Source organism: Sapajus apella, unplaced genomic scaffold (assembly GCF_009761245.1).
Source record: "Sapajus apella isolate SASKATOON/1434 unplaced genomic scaffold, GSC_monkey_1.0 scaffold53, whole genome shotgun sequence".
NCBI classification, from domain to species: Eukaryota; Metazoa; Chordata; class Mammalia; order Primates; family Cebidae; genus Sapajus; species Sapajus apella.
In genome coordinates this window covers 10,603,340-10,623,508 of record NW_022436993.1, presented here as the reverse complement: position 1 = coordinate 10,623,508, position 20,169 = coordinate 10,603,340, and the positions used below count along the sequence as shown (strand labels likewise).

Below are 20,169 nucleotides of genomic sequence, written 5' to 3'. Positions count from 1 at the left end.
ATACTAAGTGAACTAAGCTATGCTAAGTGAACTAAACTGTCCATGCGGAAAGAGAAATACTGCATGATCTCACTTATATGTGGAATCTAAGAAAGTTGAACTTATAGAAGTACAGAGTAGAATGGTGGTCACAAGGGGCTGGGAGGTGGTGGAAATAGGGAGATGGTGGTCAAAGGGTACAAAGTTCCAGTTGGGCAGAAATAATACATTTTTCAAGATCTATTGCACAGCATGGTGACCATAGTTCCTAATAAGGTATTGCATATTTCAACATTGCTGAAAGAGTAGATTTTAAGGGTTCTCACTACAAAAAGCAAATGCTAAGCATGTGAGCTGATAGATATGTTAATTAGCTTGATATAATTATTCCACAATGTATTCATATATCTAGACACCATGTTTTATTCCATAAATATATACGATATTTGTCAATTAAAAATAAGCATTTAAATTTAAAAGAATAATAGGTAAAACTCTTCAAAAAGACCAAATTCAATCAGCAACTCAGATGTCTAGTTTTTCCCTTAACAGCTAATATGTACACAGATATTAAGTTTACATCTTCATTAAGCTCACATGTTTGAGTAGAATGTCTGAACTAATGCAAGGCAAAATGAAATATAAAAGCATATGATTATTAAAGCAAAGGCTAGGAAGTCAACTGAAATATAAACTCATAAGTGAAGGGTCCATGCTGAAACACTGGAGAAAGATCTATCTACTAGGATCTCATGCCAGTGTAAACAATGTAACGGACCAATGAAGACATCACAAGCAATGCTATAAGGAAAAGAGAATTTGAAACACAAGGCAACCTAAACGGAGCTTACTTGGCACGTGAACAGGAAATATTGAGTACAACTTGGGAGATAAATTTTGAAATAGAATTTAGAAGACCAGTGAACCCTGTGTGAGTGCCACATACTTTGATGGCAGAGTTCATATTCTGAAGACCAAGGAAAGGAGCTAGTCCCTAAATGTACAAGAGCTAGCTTCTTTTATTAAATACGGCAGAAGTAATGACATGGTGTGGTTTTTGTTGCTTTTTCTAAATGCACAGGCATGCTGTATAGCATGACAAATAGAAGATGATATGACAGTAAATTAATGATGAAAAATGGTCTCAATGCAGAGGAAACAAAGAAAAAAGCTTTTTCAATCTGACAACTGACCCCAAACACCTATCATAAAGTACACACATCATCTTAAATTAAAAGCAAAATAAAATATGTATTGCTTTCAGCTGTCAATGTAGTCACCCCGTATGAATTGTAAATAGCAAACATTTACAGGGGGAGAATGGTGGCTCAGAAAAATGAAATTGGTCTTGTATTATCAAAAGAAGCCCCTGGCAGAGATGATTTTTGATTTTCTCCAAGAAATTTGTCCTATAGAAAAAAAGTGCCTGGAACATAATAAGGTTCAATAAGTGTTGACTGAATGAAAAAGTGCAAGCTCACAAAATGCTAACACAAATCAAACAATACAGTTGCTTTTGGAGAAACAGTTCAGAAAATAACTGAAAACTTTGTGGTAAAACCAAGTGTGGTTTTCCAGTTCTGTGATTTATTGCAAAATATTAACTTATCTCATCTCTTTATTTTCAAAATTTATATTCTTTCGCAAAGTTAAATCATTAAATGGCATGGTTCGAATCATATAAATGTCATATAGTTAAAAAATTAACATATGTGGTAGATATGCAAGTTTATTTTAACACTATTTTCTTCAAAGTGCAAATAAAAATGAAAGTAACATAGTGACTTATTTTTTTAAATATCAATGAATCTACAAATACAACACTGGTACCTTTTCTCACATATCTAACATGAGAAAGACAAAGGAATAACTTTCAATAAATTTTAATTTAACCAAACCCGAGGGGATAATTCAAGATTTAATAAAATTGCCACCACGTAATAGTTATCTATAACAAAGCAATAAGGCAGTAAATACCTGTTTTACGAGTCATTTGAAAAGCATCTCATTTCCATGAGTCATAAATGTGTGGGTTTACATAATACCACTGTTTGCTGCCACTATGTTTTCAGTAAACACATGATTGATAATATTCAGTCATCTTGGATTCCAACTCATCTCTTTGAAATATGAGGATATCCAAAAAAATCAAATGGTATTAGTGGCTCCAAAAGAAACTAAAAAACAAAATCATAGTGTATGTATTTCTGGGGGGGTTGGGGGGGGAGTGAAAGTAAAATAAAAATTAAACACTGTTACTGTGTACCTATTAGTTTTCCGTAATTGGTTATACAAATGAATACGGTTCTTTTAAGTTAGAAAACGATTCAAGAAAGCTAATGCAGTAATTACCATGCAAGTTACCTAGGGAATCTGAGACTAATTACTGAAGCTCAAAAATCTTCTGCTGGGATAAAACGTGCTTACCAGAAGTTTCCAGAGTTTCACAAAGGAGCCTTCAAGGGTGAAGTAGAAGAAATAGGGAAGGAGGAGTAGAGGGCGTCTCGTGTTATGTTTAATTTAAATTTAAGCATCTCAATGTTACTCTCAAATAGCTGAGTGTCACGCTCAAGCAAATGATTATCCATCAGTTTCTAAAAATCAGAGGGAGAGACTGTGAAGAGTAGTAATTTCTTAGACTGAAATCCAGGTAGATTTATCACAAATTATTCTGTGCATTAGCTGGTTCTTAGAGAGAAGGGGGTGGGGACCTCTTATAGGAGAATCAATCAAGCTTTTAAAAACAGAAACCACAGACACCTCAACATTGTTGACTTTGTACAGCTACACGTGAAATAAATTAGACAGCAAGAAAGAACGTCCTTCTTCAAAGATTCAATATTCTTCAGAGATTCAAGGCAGGGCATCTTTAACTCTGACTTAAATCTCTCTTTAACTGAGTTCAACTAGTATCTCATGAAACGCAAATTCATAGCAGAAACTTACAATCTGTGGAGTAGAGGAAGAGGTAAATCTGAGCCAGAATCACACCTACACCTGGGATAACCACGCATCATGGAAGGTGAAAGAGGCAACTGAATCCCAAACAGAGTCTCAGGGCCAGAAAGATCCTTAGAAATACATTACTCCATGTGGAAGGTCCTAGACTCCTTGAGAATCTGATGAAAATCACAGATTCTTTCCCAGAAACATGTGTAAAATCTCACAGTTTTAAGAGTTTTAGGAAACCACTTTTATGGACTTCCAATTAAGAATCTTCCTAGTAAAGCCTTTCATGTTTCCAGGTGAAAAATGCTGAAGAAAATCTGAGGCTCAAGCTCCAGCTACCAAGTTCTCAGACCCATAGTTAAGTGCTGAATGAGTAAAAGCTTAGGAATCTGTTAAAAGAGGACAAACAGTCGGGCGGTCGGTTAGCTCAGTCGGTAAGAGCGTGGTGCTGATAAAAGAGGACAAACCCCCTCATAGCACAAAAAGAAACTGAAAATTGCTGAGAAGATAGACTTAGAGAAGCTCTATTTCTTACAAAAGCCAGATTTAAACCATAGTTGCTTTTCTTTTTTGAGAGAATTCATTTTCTCTTAGCATTTATATTTTTCCCAGACCAAGAAAAAGGTCTTCTGTATCCGTTTGTCCTCAAGTTAGCCGAAACATATCCTGTCCAAGATGGTTTTACTTTGCAATCCAATTTCTCTCTGAAATCTTTATATCTGACAGTGTCGGGAAAAGCAGCAAAGGAGAAAGGACTTATGGAATGCCTACATAAATTGGTTATGAGTAACACATAAACAAGGAACAACAAACTGTGGAAGGCCGTAGGAGGCCTCTGAGGAGGAAGGCCTCCTCAAGCCTCGTGCTCCGGTGCAGGGTGACCTTGGCTCTGTTACCATAAACATTGTGCTCAAGGACGTAAAACCCCTTCGTAGCACTATGTCACAGCCAGACTTGTAGGCTCCTTGTAAGGCCCGTATTCCATCAGCAATACATGGATAATAAGCTAAAGATAACCACATGTTCTTGTTTTGTGAAACTCCCAAACCACCACTGTTATCAGTCCTTAGAATGACACATCAATTCCAATTCACCAATTCAGTTCCGGCTCACTGATTCACTCCATCATCACCCTCTCCCCACCATTACTCCACCCCTACCCTGTAGATCAAAGTGATTGTAACCAATAAACAGAGTGGATGATCAGAGCTCAGGGCCTTCACTGTTTCCTCCAGAGTAATAAAGTGATGGCCCCCTGGTCCCACTGTCTCTCTTAATCTTTTTCTCATTCCTTTGTCACCACCAAACTCAGGGAGCCCATGGGTGATATAGGGCTGGCTCCCTACAGTCAGTAGCAGCATGAGTATTGCAGATGCAAGATTTCTCATTTGACTTTATTTTTCTTCTCCTTCAGGGAGAGAACTGGAAGTCAAAAAGAAACCAAGCCCTACCAAGTCTTCAGTTATGGAACAATTTATTAGGTACCATCTATGTGATAGGCACTGGAGATACAAAGATAATACCGTGTCCCAAAGGGGTCACAGTCAAGCATCTCTCTCTTGATATTTTCATAGCTACCATTGATGTTGTAGGTGGTCACCATTCTATAGTCACTTGTCTATAACCAGCCCATACCTGCTCTGATTTTCTACACTGCTCCCTCCCTCCTAATAGTCCAACTTGCTTTCATTCATTTGCTGTCCGAATACTTTCCCTAAAACAATGAATTCCTCTTGTAATTCCTTTGCTAGCAATATTTCTCTTGTTAGATAGAGTGAACTCCAAGTTTCTCTTCAAAGAATCAGTGTCAGTATGTTCCTCTCTTATTCTCTAATTCTCCATTTTAAAGTTTAACTTTCTTGTGGTTTCAGTAAACAACCTTTTCCACCAGTTCTAATCAGTAGTTCACATCTGTTCTCCCAGTCCCCTGCTCCGTCCTGACTCATCCCAGTCACCTGCTCTTGTCACCTGCCCTGGTTACCTGCTTTGACCTGAGTCACCCCTGGTCATCTGCTCTGACCTGTCCCGTAACCATCCTTCCCGCCAAACTACCCATCCTGCCGCTCCGGCTCATACCCCTGCTTTAAGATAGCCATTTGGAATTAGCTTAGACTGTGCGGTCTAACCCTAGCCAATAGGGGAAGGACACAGCAGTAGGGGCTACCTGCATCAGGAATAAGAACCTCTTCCTCTCCCTTGTCCAGGTGCGTACTCACCATTGCTCCATCTGTGAGATGCACCCTTCTATAGAAGTAAATTGCCTTGCTGAGGAAATTTATATTTGAGTACTATTTCTTTTATGGCACTGAAAATTTACATGTAACACTCTTGAGCCTCTGGTATATACAGAATGTCTGTGGACTTCACTCTGATAACCAGATCTCTGTGCATCAGATCCTTCCTTGTCTACCTGAAATGATCCCCTTTATCCTGCATACCTAATAGTACAAGTTCATTGCTCCAGCCCAACTGGCCTTGAAACTTACTGGCCTTTATTCCTAGCCTCATCACTGCCAAATTGGTCTTACCCTCCCTTTCCAGCCATCTTTAAATTTAGAGCTACAGCTCAACTTCTGCCTCTTCTCACAAAATTTCAAAAAACTATATCCCACAGTGATCTTGCATTAACACAGCACAGTATTTCTAAATCACTTATTCTGATATTCAATCATAAATATTCATATTTATATTTCTTGTCTTTCTAAAGTGAGTATAAATCCTTTGAGTTCAGTAAGAAAACATTATACTTTTTTGTTTACTTTCATACATCCATTTATTTAATATTTTTATTAAGACCCTATTTTGTACCCAGCACTCTACCAAGCATGAAAAAAGGCTATAGTGCTCTGAGTTAATAAATCCTAAATACTTGTGGCTAAATAACCTTTACCTTTTTTGATACCAAGTGACATATTTATTTAAGAAAAATAACTTTTAAGCTCTCTTATTGTTAGATCATTTGACCACTGGAGTCCTATAACTTTCAAACGATCCCCAGGTATCAACTGTTGGAAGCTCCAACAATCAGGTTACAGATGGGTTTAAAATATATTCACTTGTTTGTATTCTTCCAAATTTAATGTAACTTTTGTAACTGCTGCTTAAAAATGACCACATTTTAAAAACTCACATTCTACTTTTCTTCAATTTGGTATAAAATTCTCTAAGTAAATACAACAAAATTAAAAATGATTTAGCTACCTGACATTTTTAATTACAGGGGACATATCCATAATATCAGCTTTTTCAACAAGCCAGAGACTCCCCAGATTTGGCCAGCTATATCAGTAAAAATTTAGGAAAGTAGGTGGTTTATTATGATTTAATTGCATAAACTTCTGTTGAGGGTTTCTATAATTTAGTTTATAAATATGCCCATAAGAAGAACATTACAATATAATAAATATTCAAGTCAAATAAATGTCTCTGTGCCTGTTCTCTTCTATGACAACAAACAAAGTGTATTATAGCCCCAGATGTTTACTTTTTTCTTTTCTTTTCTATTCTTTTTTTTTTTTTTTTTTTTGGGACAGAGTCATTCTGTCACCCAGGCTGCAGTGCAGTGGTGTAATCTAGCTCACTGCAATCTCTGCCTCCCAGATTCAAGTGACTGTCCCATCTCATCCTTCCAAGCAGCTAGGATTACAGGCATGCACCACCACACCCAGCTAATTTTTGTATTTTTAGTAGAGATGGGGTTTCACCATTTTTGCCAGGCCGGTCTCAAACGCTTGACCTAAAGTGATCCACCCGCCTCAGCCTCCTAAAGTGCTGGGATTACAGGTGTGAGCCACTGCGCCTGTCCTAAGATGTTGACCTAAATTGGCCCTGAAGGGATGGAAAGGCCATTGGGAGGAATCATCACAGTTACTAATGAATTTTTTTTTTTTAACATCAAAATGGTACTAAGGTAAGAATAGCTGTACCCTCCATGGAACAGCCATCTATGCAGATTCCATACCTCATAATCTGCAGCAGTGACTCTCATATAGCTCTGGATTTGAAGAGACTGATTTTTGTCCAAAAAAAAAAGAAAGGAAAGAAAGAAAAAAGATTTACAGATAATATCATTTTGAAATTGAGTCAGACACCGTGAGTGAATACGTAGAGAGATGATTTAAGGCTCTGAATAAGATTACCTTCCTCCAAAGGGAATTTCCTTTTGCTCCTATCAGGCATCTAAGCTAAGGGCAGATCTAAATCCAACTCAGGATGGAAATGATTCAAAAGTGGCCTTCAGTTTTTTTGAAAACTGGTTTTTCCAGGGATGGCTGGAAGCTCTGCTCAGCCTCTCTGACTCTCAGCCAAATTTTGCCTTTATATTTGGCAAGTTCCTTGTGAGAAAAATAGCCCCTATTATTGGGCTCCCCTCACCTCCCGGGCTTTAGTCCTTTAAATTTGCCCCGACTTGGTGGCATGCCAGTGCCCTCACACAGGTGTTTGGTACACTTTGTCTTATTTGCATTAATATCAAGAGGCTTGGTCCAAACTCAACAGCCAGAAGTAAAAGCTCCTATACTCCCTACTTTTATCATTACAGTCATTACTAATCTATCTTTCCAGCTAATTACCTTAGATAGATCCTCTGATCATTAGTCATTACTAATCTATCTTTCAGCTAATCATCTTAGATTCATCCTCAATAGCTCACTACCTGAATCTCTCCCTCTCCCCCCTCCCTTTTTTTTTGTCTATTTTTCATATGCAGAAAGGTCTCTCAAAATCAGATTCTGTTATCACTTGTTGACCCTGTGATCATTCAGGTTATGATTGTGCAATTTTCAATCTCATCTTCCTGCCACCAGGACCTCTTAAATCCAGCCTTAAATAGAATTGTATAGCATAAAACATCTTGGAAATAAAATAGTTAAACAGGAATCCCCTTTCCAGCTTCTCTTCCTAAAATATCAGGTAGGAAAGGTGCTAAATGGTATCCTGCAGGAAGTCATGGCATCCATGTGTCTATCCAGTGGAGGGAAGATACCCACTTTTGGCTTTGACACAACCAGGAAGGTACTCTTTCATTCAGTAGGGGTGGAACAGAACCCCCTCATATTAGTAGCAGAATCAAAGGCCTTGGTCCAATTATACCAGCATATTCTGACTAAAGAAGGAACAGCAGAGCCACTGCACAAGGCAAACAAGAAGAATTATCTTCCCACATGCAAAAGAGAACCATGCCAGATATTTCTTAGAGTATTTTAGGGGAAAGCAAAGTCTCTTTAGTAATATTTTTATAAGTTTAATGCTTCAAGTAAACTTTGAAAATAATGAGTAAACTTTGAAAATAAGATAAAGACCTGTCTCTGGATCATAATAGAATAAAATAATGTGGCATAGGATGAAATTGCAATGGACTGTACAGGAAAGAATCAGAATATGGAAAGGAAGGAGGTGGCGGAGGGGAGGAAGAAGAAGAAAGAGAAGAAGAAGAAGAAGAAGGAGAAAGGAGATAAAAGAAGAAAGAAGAAAGATGAAGAGGAGGAGGAGGGAGGAGGAGGAGGAGGAAGAGAAGGAGGCAGAAGAGGAGGGAGAGGGAGAAGGATAAGAGAAGGAGAAGGAGAAGAAAGAGAAGAAGAAGAGGAGAAGGAGGAGGAAGTGGAGGAGGAGGAGGAGAAGGAGAAGAAGAAGAGGAGGAAGAGGAAGTGGAGGAGGAGGACAAGGAGGAGGAGAAGGAGGAGGAGGAGAAGGAAGAGAAGGAGGAGAAGAAGGGAGAGGAGGAGGGAAGAAGAGGAGGGAAGGAAGGGGGAAGAAGAAAAAAAGGAGGAGGAAAGAAGAGGAAGAGGAAAAAGAAGGAGGAGGAGGAGAAGGAAAGGAGAGAAAGAAGAAAGAAGAAGAAAAAGAAGACAAAGAGGAAGGAGGAGGGAAAAGAAAAGAAGCCGCCCTCACAAACCAAAACCAGAGCAATCTAGACCAAGCAAGCACAGAGATCACTGACCTTGATCTATGGTATGTGGAGGTATGGGTGACAAGAACTATCACGTAAGTATTGACTCTCCCTCACTGCATATTGCTTTAACAAAGCTTATTTTTGTCTGGATGGGCTACAAGTTTTCCAACCACAACCCTACAATGGCCAAGTGATAACCTGGTTTTGCCAGTTGACACCTCCTCCCTGAGTTATTACTTAGAGCAACTCACACCCCTGAATGTCACTTGTGTTAAAAAGTGAATGAGGAAAAACTGGAAGAGTGTATGCAGAAAACAAAAGTTGTTCTAAAGTGATGGGATTATGGATTATGTTTTCCAAACATTCTTTAATGCTATCACGTTTTATTTACTAAATAAAAAAATAACAAATGTAAATGGTACCAAAAAACACAGCATCTTCTAAAATATAACTTAAAAACATAATAAAATCTTTCTTTTGAATTTGGGGTTTTTTAAATAATGAAAACAGTAACATAATGCAAATTTCTACATAAGAGATGGGGATGGAATGCCCGTGCCTCATGAGAGGGTCTTAGAATTCCATAGGCCTCATTGCCACCTGGGGTTGGTTCTACTTCTCTTTTTAACAACATATTGCCGATTTTTCTACAAAGCAAATGAGCAAGACAGTTTAAAAATCTCATATTCTTAATGAAAAAAAAATTTACCTGAAATTTGCATATTCTTCTGCTTGCCGTTTCCATGGACAACTCTGTATATCTGTGATAATCTGAAGGTAGTCATTCTCTGAATACCTAAAAAGTAAATGTCGATATAATTAGAAAATAATGATTTCATATGTAAATCTTCTTAGAAGATACTTTTATAATCTCGATTTAGTCTATAAATATTTTTTGATATAAGGTGAGGCAGAAATAATTAAAATCATACTCATTTCAAAACACCAAGAAAATACAATTTATAAATGATTATTAAGTTGGTTTAGGGATCTGTAGTTTGCATATATCATAAGTGAAGTATATATTGAAAACCATGACAGCACACCAACTCATATATACATCCTGTGGGCATTTCACCTTGCCTTGAAATAATTGACAAATATATATTTACAGATGTTTGCCATAAATATGTAGTCAATAGATTTTTTTCAGACTCTCAAGTTCATACATTTACCTTGGAATGTATAGACAAAAATTTCTTCCAGATAATTATCTTAAGTTTTAATTTTGAACTGTACATTCAACACCGAGACTGGACTGTTGAGAGTGATGTTTACTCACATAATAATCTATAGGTACTGTGGTACAGTTTGAGAAGCACGGAGCAGGATCCCAGTCCCCAGTAGATCTCTCCCTATCTGAAATTCCACCACTAAGTATTAATTCCTAAAGCACAGAATATCCTTTAGTCTTTGTGTTCTCATTTGAAATGCAAATATCCCTTTGAGTGAGAAAACTCTTAAATTTTATTTCAATTAGTAACTTATTCATTAGTTGCCAGCTATTAGTGATCAAAGGCTCTACAACGATGAGATAGAATATATGGTGAAAACAAAATGGAGAAGAAAAATGAAACCAGACCGACAGCTGGATTAACAGAACATGATGAAGACTACTGGGAATGGAAAATACGTAAATATTTATGAAAGACTTTTTCTTACTTTTCTGTCTTCTTGAAAGATAATTGTTTAAAGTGACCATAATAATGTTTGAGGGGGTGGTTATATATGTAGACATAAATGCATGACAGCTATACAACAAAGGCCAGAAAGAGGTAGAGGACAGGAAGTAGAAATAGAAGTGGTATAAATCATTTGACAACAGACAGCAATAAGAAAAAGATGCATTCTTCTCATCTAAACCAGCAAAACCAAACAAAATTATGAAAATGTTATCATAGAAATACTCAATCCAAAGGAAGGGAGGGAAAGAGGGAAGGGAACAAAGAACAGGTAGATAGAGAACAAACAGCAAGATGGCAGACTTAGGTCCAACCGTCTGACTAATCTCAACAAATATAAATGATCTAGACATACCAATTAAAAGGCAAAAAATGTCAAGCTGGGAGATGAAAGAAGATGAAAAAGAAGATGAAGAGGAAGGCTAAGACGAAAACGAAGAGGAGGAGGAGGGGGAAGAAACAACCAGTCCACATGTTGTCTACATGAAGCATATTTTATATAAATAAGCAAATAAAAGTAAAAAAAAAAAAGAATCATTAAAACAAAGTTAGAAGGACTTTACTGATAGTATATTTTTGAGCAAGGAAATAATATTCCCAAGCAAAGAATATTAATAAAAAAATGATATTAGAGTAGAAATTAATAAAATTTTTAAAATTTAATGAGATCAAAAGCTGGTTCATTGAAAACATAAATAAAATTGATAAAACTGTTGTCACACTGATTAGAAAAAGTAAGAAAAGATACAAATGAACAGTACCAGAAATGATAGAGGATGGAGTGCTAAGAATCTTAAAAGCATTAAAATATAATAAATTTATGCCAAAACATTTTGTGACTTAGATGGAATGGATATATGTGTTGAAAGACACAAAGTACCAAAGCCCACACAAGAAGAAATTGATAACGAAAATAGTCCTACAGCTGTTAAAAGCCTATAGCCAATAAAATTGATTTTGTAATCAAAATTCTTCCCACAAAAAAACAAAACAAAACAAAGCAAAACACACTAGGGTCAAACGGCTTCACTGGAGAATTTTATCAAACATTTAAGGACTATTAATACCAATTCTATACAAACTGTTCTAGAAAATTGAAGGGGGTAAGACACCTCCCAACTCACTGTATGAGAACAGGGTTACCTGGATACAAAAATAATGAAAAGACATTTAAAAAAAAAAAAAAAAAAGGCAGAACAACATTTCACATAAAGATAGACGCAAAAAATCTTCAACTAAATATTATTGAGTTGAACCCAACAACATGTAGAAAGCATAAAGCACTGTGACCGACTGAGGTGTGTATCAGGAATTTGGTTTATTGTAAAATCAATCAAAGTAGCTTACTGTATTACCAGATTCAAAAAGAAAACACAAATAATGATCTCAGTACACAAAAGGGTTTGACCTGATCCAACATTCAACAATAACAAAATCTCTCAGAAAATTTAGTATAAAGGGGAATTTCCACAACTTGATAGAGCATTTACAAAAACACCTATGGCTAGGATCACACTTAATGGTGAAAGACTGAATGATGAATGCTTTCCCCTTAAGGTCAGGAACAAAGCAAAAATGTCCACTTTCACCATGTCTATTCCACATTGTACCAGAGGTCCAACAAATGCAATAAAGAAGAAAAGGAAATAAAGCTATCCAGATTAAAAAGGAAATAGTAAAACTGTCTTTATTCAGAGATGACATCATCATCTAATGATGATGTAGAAATGTAAACATATGCCAGCACTTGACAAATTATTCACTTAAGAGGAAGTTCACTGAACATTATTTATCCTCAAAAAATTTTTAAATGTTTATTACTAAATGAAAAATTATATTTTCCATGATGCTATAACTAAGATAATAAGCACTATATATCAGCCATTTTTAAGGATCAAATATCTAAAATTTGAAATTTGATTTATTATGAACCTAGAGTATATTTAAATTGATATGCTTTTTTAAAGAGTTTCCTGGATAGTTAATAAGTTACTACTTCCTATGAGCTCTCACTCAGACTGCTTTGACCAACATTTCTATAATATCCTCTCTCACATTGAATTTAATTATGAGTTTGCATGTTGGTTTCTCAGACTCTCCCTTCCCCTCAGGACTTTGAGGTCTGACCATTTCTGTACCAGCACAATTACTATGACATGCTGATTTGTTTTTGTTAACCTAGGAAATGCATGTTTAAATATAAATATAACATGCAATGAAGTCATAAATTATTCGGAATAAGCTCCAAGCTTGGATTATGGCTTCCACTTAAAACTTCCCTCAGTACTGACTTCCACTGACTTTTTCTATTTATACATCTCCCATTTAAAGCCCCGCCCTTCTTCATTTGTATTGCTTGAGAGTTCTCACATTAGAACTTAATAGCTCATTAGTCAGATTTCTCAGTCCAGTAATCCAATTCACCCTTCTTAATTTCCCAGTTTCTTAGCATTAAAGAAGGCATGCATTTGTGTGTGTGTATGTGTCCTGCTAAACTACTACCGCCTTTTTCCATGAGTAACCCATACACTGACTGTACCCATCTTCCTTTTTGAGCTCTCTCAATAGTGACCAATGTAGAACTGGCCAATGAGTTCACATAGGAAATGGAGAAAGGGGGTTATATTGCTAGGTAGTAGTGATCTAACCTCTGCAACTTAAAAACAAAGAATACAGTAAATCCCTATCTCTTTTTGGCTGACTCTTGGACTTGAGGGTAATTTTTCTCAGCCCTTTCTGTTGACAGGGTGTGGGTGTGGGGATCCTCTTGTCCCTTCCTCCACACTGTATCTTACTAATATGCTGGAGTTGGCTCACACAAGCTTGTGTGAGCTGACCGTTAAGTTTCCAGGAATGTTGTGAACAGGCTATTAAACCATTAGTCGCCTGAAATCAGCTGAAGTGGGAGCATTTACACCACAGGAATTAGCAAATTCGACAAATCAGGTTTCTCTGCTTCCCCCCTCCACCCAAGCTAATAGCAAAACATGAATGAGCTCACCATAGCTCCTATACTTCTCATCCCAGCTAGAAGCCTGTTGGCCTGGCTCATACCCATTCATTATCCCCATAGTTTGAGCTTCACTGAAGCTTGCTGAAAAGGCCAGGTGAGACTTTTCCAACACACCTAGTTCATCAAATAAGACTGATCCGGAGTGGCTCTGGGTTATACAAAATGATCATATAACATCCAAACAGCAACTACTACATTGCAAAATTAAAGGTGACTTTATTACCACCAAAATTGTGTGCAAATGCTCCTGAGTATATTATACTTTTACTTTAGCTTACTTGAAAAGCAGAGATTTTCTTGCAATCATTCTTGCCTGTATATTGAGCTTAGTATAGAACATTAAAATTACCATCTATGGACAAATGGGAAAAAATGTGCATTGTAGAATGTGGATAGTCTAAAATATTTTGTTTTAAACATCTCCCCATATATTGCAGTTGGTTCCAATTTAACCTAATATTGAAAGACATCAATCATAATGTATCTAAGTTTACTGGTAAGTTAGGTGAATAAAATGGCTTTTGACTTTATGGTCACTGATATGTAAAACCAAGTGAATACCTTATAGCAGACCCATCTATTATTAGATATACTTCTGGACATTTTACAATTGGAAGACTACTCAGGCTACTTACTCCCTGAGATTATGTGTTCAAAAGTCATTTTTACATCCCATCTAGGAATGAAGCTTTATCCTCTGACAGTATAGAGGGGAAGAAAAAAGAATAAGGGATATCAAAGTGAATTTTTTTCTAAGTGCTTGCCCCTTTTTTAGTGAAAGTTAAATCACCAACAGTTTTTTTAGAAAATTAAGATTGCCATAGGATCATCACAATTATAAAATGGAAGCATGGCTGCAACCAAAAATCATTTGAGGTGTTAAAACCACATGCATGCTACAGCTGTGGGCCAATTTGGTGATAGTGCATCTCTGCAAAAGTTTCCTGCTAAGTAAAATGTTCTAAATCGCATCATACTTTCTGCACACTTACATATCACCCTACAATCTTGGGAAGTCGCTCTGCTTCAGATATCATATCTGTTTTTCTGGGTGACAAAACTAAATCTTCTGAGAAGATAAACAGCTTGCTCAGTATTGTATTGGATGTAGATGAGCTAAGAATTAAACTCATGTCTTTGATTCACATTCTGGCTCTTTCCAATATATCATGTTGTAGCTCATCTATTTTCATAAAGAAACTGAAAATTAATCCCAGCAGAAATGTTTTCTGTCCCAAGACATACAATAAATCACACTAAATAATGCAGCAAGTTATGTTCAAAAGAATAAATAATGCCTATTTAAATCATTATTAGTAATATTCAAAATGAGTCACAAATTATAAATAACCTACTAAATGATAATACATGTCATATTAAAATTTTAAACATTTTTCTAGAAATGTCTCTTTAAAGATGAAGAACCACATGCTGTGACTAGTTTGATTTCCATTAAGATATAAAGAGGGTTTTTCAAACACTATAATTTATAGTTAATTAATTGATTAAATATTCACAGTAGTTTCCCCTTATGTATGGTTTCATTTTTTTCAGTTCCAGTTACCCATGGTGAACCACAGTCCAAAAATATTAAATGGAACATTCCAGAAACAAACAATTCATAAGTTTAAAATCATGGACTGCTCTGAGTGGCCTATGAAATCTCACATCATCCTGCTCCATCCAGGCTGGGATGTAAATCATCCCTCTGTTCAGCAGATACACCCTGTCTATGTTACCTGCCTGCTGACTTAGTTACTTTGAAGCTGTCTCAGTTATCAGACTTAAAGAACATAGTATATATAGGGTTCTGCACTGTCTATGGTTTCAGGCATTCACAGGGGGTCTTGAAACATATCCCATGCAGACAAGGGGGACTACTGTATTGGATACTTATTACATGCCTAGAAGTTATCTTGGAGATACTCATTTATTAGTCTTATTTAAGCAGCTGAGTTACTGATTTGGTTTCCTATGACGTCTCTTCATGGTGAAAGCCAACCATCTTTCACCCACTGAAATAGGTGGGGATAACATAGTAATATTAAGTCAGTAGTTTTCTCAGTGGTGTTCTGTGTACATCAAAAAGTCTTTTGCAGCATTTTCACCAAGCCCCTGAAGAGCTCAGCTCTACTTGAAAATAGATTCTGCAAATGAACGCCGTGCTACAAGACTTTCAGTCAATATAGTCAATCATTTCCACTGGGTAATACTCTTTCAAGGCATAGCTAATGAGCGTAGGAAAGCGAATCTAGGAGAAGCGTATGGCAGGTAGACTGAGTTGAGCTCTGCAGTGGCTCTGACATTTTATCCACTAAAGGTAGAGGATTTCAATTCACATTGTTTTCAACCAGGCATGATGGTAACTTCCAATTTGAGTGTCATGGGTATTGTCAACTGGCATGGGGAAAGGGGGTCTGAAACTTATTTTCTCCGTATCTTTTAATGTCCCTCAGACAAGTTAAATAAATATTAGAAAGCAGCTTCAGAGATTAACTCCTGAAGATGCCAGTGCATCTTCACAGCCCCAATGAAATCTCCAAAGTGCTATACTGCATTATTTGAAAAAGCCAGACTTTTTTTTCTTAAGGGATGCTTCCTTTGTTCTAGAACGGGTACTGGTATTAAGCATAGACTTAAGATGTGCTAGGAAATGCTGTGAGCAGTGACTAACCTTAGCCAACCAAGAGGGCCTGGTGTATCTATTTACAAAGCGGTGGGATGTGATGGAGGAGAAGCTACACATATTGGTGGAGCACACTAGGGCCATCAGCAGGGTAGAGTGAAAGAGCTGTTACCATCCCCAAATCTACAGGTGACCGACTGAGAGCTGTGACCGTAGGTGAAGACAAAGGTGATAGCCTTTGGTAGAAGATGCAGTTGTCCCTAATCCCAGCCCACAGAGAGGGATCCAGGGGAGTAAATCCCCCAATCTCTCTCTCTCCTTCCACCTTCCACTCTCCTGCCAATGACTCCCATAGGCTGAACCTAACCAGACGCCAAAGGGTAAGAGAAAGAGAGTACATTTATTAACGTAGTCCAAGGAAGTCAGCCTCAAGTACGTGCAGCAAGAAGAAAACGCACGAATGATAGATCTGGATCATCAGCCAATAATTTATAACACAAATGGCAATCTATTCATGATGCTATTTCTCAGCATTATTTTGGCATAACTGAATTGTACCTCAATGGAAAATTTGATACAATGCCAAAATCAAGCAGTGGCTCACAGCAAAACACAAAACAGAATTTTCAGTATCTTGAAGTTTCTTGTATTAGTCCATTTTCATACTGCTATGAAGAAATACCCAAGACTGGGTAATTCCTAAAGAAAAAGAGGTTTAATGAACCCACCGTTCCCCATGGGTGGGGACGCCTCACACACATGGAGGAAGGTAAAGGAGGAGCAAAGACATGTCTTACATGGTGGCAGGCAAGAGAGTGTGTGTGCAGGGGAACTGCACATTATAAAACAATCAGATCTCGTGAGATCTATTTATCATGAGAACAGCATGGGAAAACCTGCCTTCATGACTGAATTACCTCCCACCAGGTCCCTCCCATGACAAATGGGGGTTATAGGAGCTATAATTCAAGATGAGACTTGGGTGGGGACACAGCCAAACCATATCACTTCTTCTTCACAAATATCTGCAACCTGCAAATACATCACCAAGATAAAGAGAATGAATAAACAAATAATGAGTCTGATGTTTAAGATTTTCATATTTCCTCCTGTCACACAATCACTATAAGATTTCTAAAGATGAAAAAAATGATGACCTGCTTTTCAAATTTATAGAAGGAAATCTCCAGACCTATAAGAGGATATCCAGAGATAAAAGTGACAATTTAATGATTTTATACCATCAGTTTTTACAAATAAGTCCTATACATTGCAGAGTCTGATAGAACCAATAAATTCACTATTTCATCATTTCTTGAAGTTACAACAGCAAAAGAGCAAACACACACAGAACACCTGCTAAGATTTTTAAGCCATATATGAGTGGCTATTAACCTTTTTCATCTTCCATTGTCCCAACTCACATAAGCAAAGTGGAGCCTTCCCTCCCTCCTGACTCTCCTTTGTACCACCCCTATATCTATTACATATCCCTATAGCACTTATCCTTTTATTTTCACATATTTACTGAAAAAATATTTACTGGGCACTTGCTATGCATGAGACACTGTTCTGTACATCAGTAATAAGCAACAGAACACAAAAATCGATGTTCTTGTGAAGTTTACATTGTAGTAAGGATTGACAGCAAACCCAAATAATACATACATTAATAGCATGTTAAAGGGCTAGGTACTTCAATGTACTAAGTAATACAAAAAAAAAAAAAAAGAGTAAAGCAGGACAACAGGGAAAGAAAGTATGAGGAATAGGGTTGCAGTTTTGTAGAGCAGCCAAGGAAGCCCTGAGAGGTGATAATTGAGCGCATACTTGAAAAATGTAATTAAGTAAGCTGTGCAAATACAAGGGGGTGCAAGTGTGGGGAGAGCATTCTGGGCAAGGTGAATAACAATTGCAAAGGCTGGAGGTAGAGGTGGGCATGATGTGTTTGAGGGACACAAAATGATCTGGGTGGCTGTAATCCATCTCTCAGTCACTCATGAATCCAGTCATGAAGGTGGCAGGAGATGAGATCAGAAAGGTAATAAAAGTCTGATGCTCTTGGCCTTGCTATTTAAAGTGTGGGCCTGAGACTAGTGGTATTGGTATCACATAGGATAGGGACTCTACACAGAGTCCCTACCAGCAAGAAGACCCTCAGCAGCCCCTCAGCCTCGAACTTCTCAGCCTCCAGAGCTTACGAAAGAAATTCCTTTTCTTGGCCAGGCACAGTGGCTCATGCCTGTAATCCCAGCACTTTGGGAGGCCAAGACAGGTGGGTCACCTGAGATCAGGAGTTTGAGACCAGCCTGGGCAACATGTTGAAACCCTGTCTCTCCTAAAAACACAGAAATTAGCTGAGTGTGGTGGCAGGCCCCTGTAATCCCAGCTACTGAGAAGGATGAGGCAGGAGAATCGCTTGAACTCAGGAGGCAGAGGTTGCGGTGAGCCAAGATTACACCACTGAACTCCAGACTGAGTGACAGAGTGAGACTCTGTCTCAAAAAAATTAAAAAAAAAAAAAAATTCATTTTCTTTATAAATTAAAAAAAAAAGAATGCCGTATGTCTGGCCCCATTCTTGACCCACAAAATTAGAATCTATATTGAAACAAAATCCCACAGGTGATATGTAGACACATTAAAGTTTTTAGTAGCTTGATTGAGATATAATTTGTATGCCATACAATTCACCAAGCATATGCATACTATTAAATGGTTGTTATTATATTCACAGACATCTTCAAACATCACTGCAGTCAATTTTACAACATTTTAAGCACCTCGAAAAAAATCCTGTATCCTTTATCTATTACTCCCTGCATCCTATAAGTTTTGGTATGCCATGTCTTCATTTTCATTCATCTTAAAAGTATTTTCTGATTCTACTTTTGATTTCATCTTGGATACACTGGACATTTAGAAATGCGTCGTTTAATTCACATCCATTTCTGAGTTTTCCAAATTGTTTTTCTGCTATTGATTTCAAATATCACTTCATTGTGATCAGATATTATACTTGGCATTATTTCTATTCTTTTAAATTTGCTGCATTTAAAAAAAAATCATCTAACACATGGTATATGCTGGAGAACGATTTGTGTGCATTTAGATCATCACAGTCTGTGGTTACATGGAGTGTTGTATGTCTGGTTGATTTATAGTGTTCTTCAGGTCTTCTATTTCCATGTTAATCTTCTCTCACTGTACTATCCACTACTAAAAGTGGATATTGAAGTTTTGAATTATTATTGTTGACTTGTTTCTCTCTTTTTTTGCTTCATGTATTTTGGTGCTCTGTTGCTAGGTGCATACATGTTTACAATTATTATACATTGCTAATGGATGACCTTTATCACTATAAAATCTTTATCTCTTAACTTTATTTTAAAAGTCTACTTTGTCTGATATCAGTGGAGCCACTCCAGCTTTCTTGCGGTTGCTATTTGCACAATGTATCTTTCTTCCATCCTTTTACTTTAAATCTGTTATATCTTTGAGTCTAAAGTGTGTCTTCTGTAGACAGTATAGAAATGGATCATGTTTTTTATTCAGTGTGACAATCTCTGACTTTCAATTGGGTGATTTAATCCATTCAAATTTTATTGGTTATTTATTTAGTTAGATTTATGTTTGCTATTTTACTTTTTGTTTGCTGTATGTTTCATGTTGTTTTTTTTTTTCATTTCTCTAGTCCTCTTTTATAGCTTTGTTTTGACTTAGGTAAATATTTTCTAATGTAGCATCTTACATCTTTAATAATTTTAACTATTTTCAGTATGGCTGCTCTAAGGTTTACCATGCACATCTTAACTTATCAGAACCAGCTTCAAATTTATAGAAGTTTAATTGCAGGGATACATAGAAACGTTATTCCTATATAGCTCTGTTTCCTTTTCTCCTTTATTATGATATTATTATAAATATTATACCTATTAATGTTACAAACCCAACTATACCTTGTTATCATTATTACTTTATTATCTCTTATCATTTCTGTAGCACAGTATAGCTTTGTTCCAGACTACTTC

The 20,169-nt window shown here is 36.8% G+C and overlaps 1 protein-coding gene across 1 annotated transcript in view; it reads right to left on the bottom strand.

Annotated features, from left to right (window-relative positions):
- ST8SIA6 (ST8 alpha-N-acetyl-neuraminide alpha-2,8-sialyltransferase 6) overlaps nucleotides 1-20,169 on the bottom strand; it is a 136,124-nt gene that overhangs the window by 33,383 nt on the left and 82,572 nt on the right. Inside the window, exon 4 of the mRNA XM_032244130.1 lies at nucleotides 9,528-9,614. Coding sequence (XP_032100021.1) covers nucleotides 9,528-9,614 — 87 coding nt within the window. The remainder of the gene's footprint in view (nucleotides 1-9,527; nucleotides 9,615-20,169) is intronic.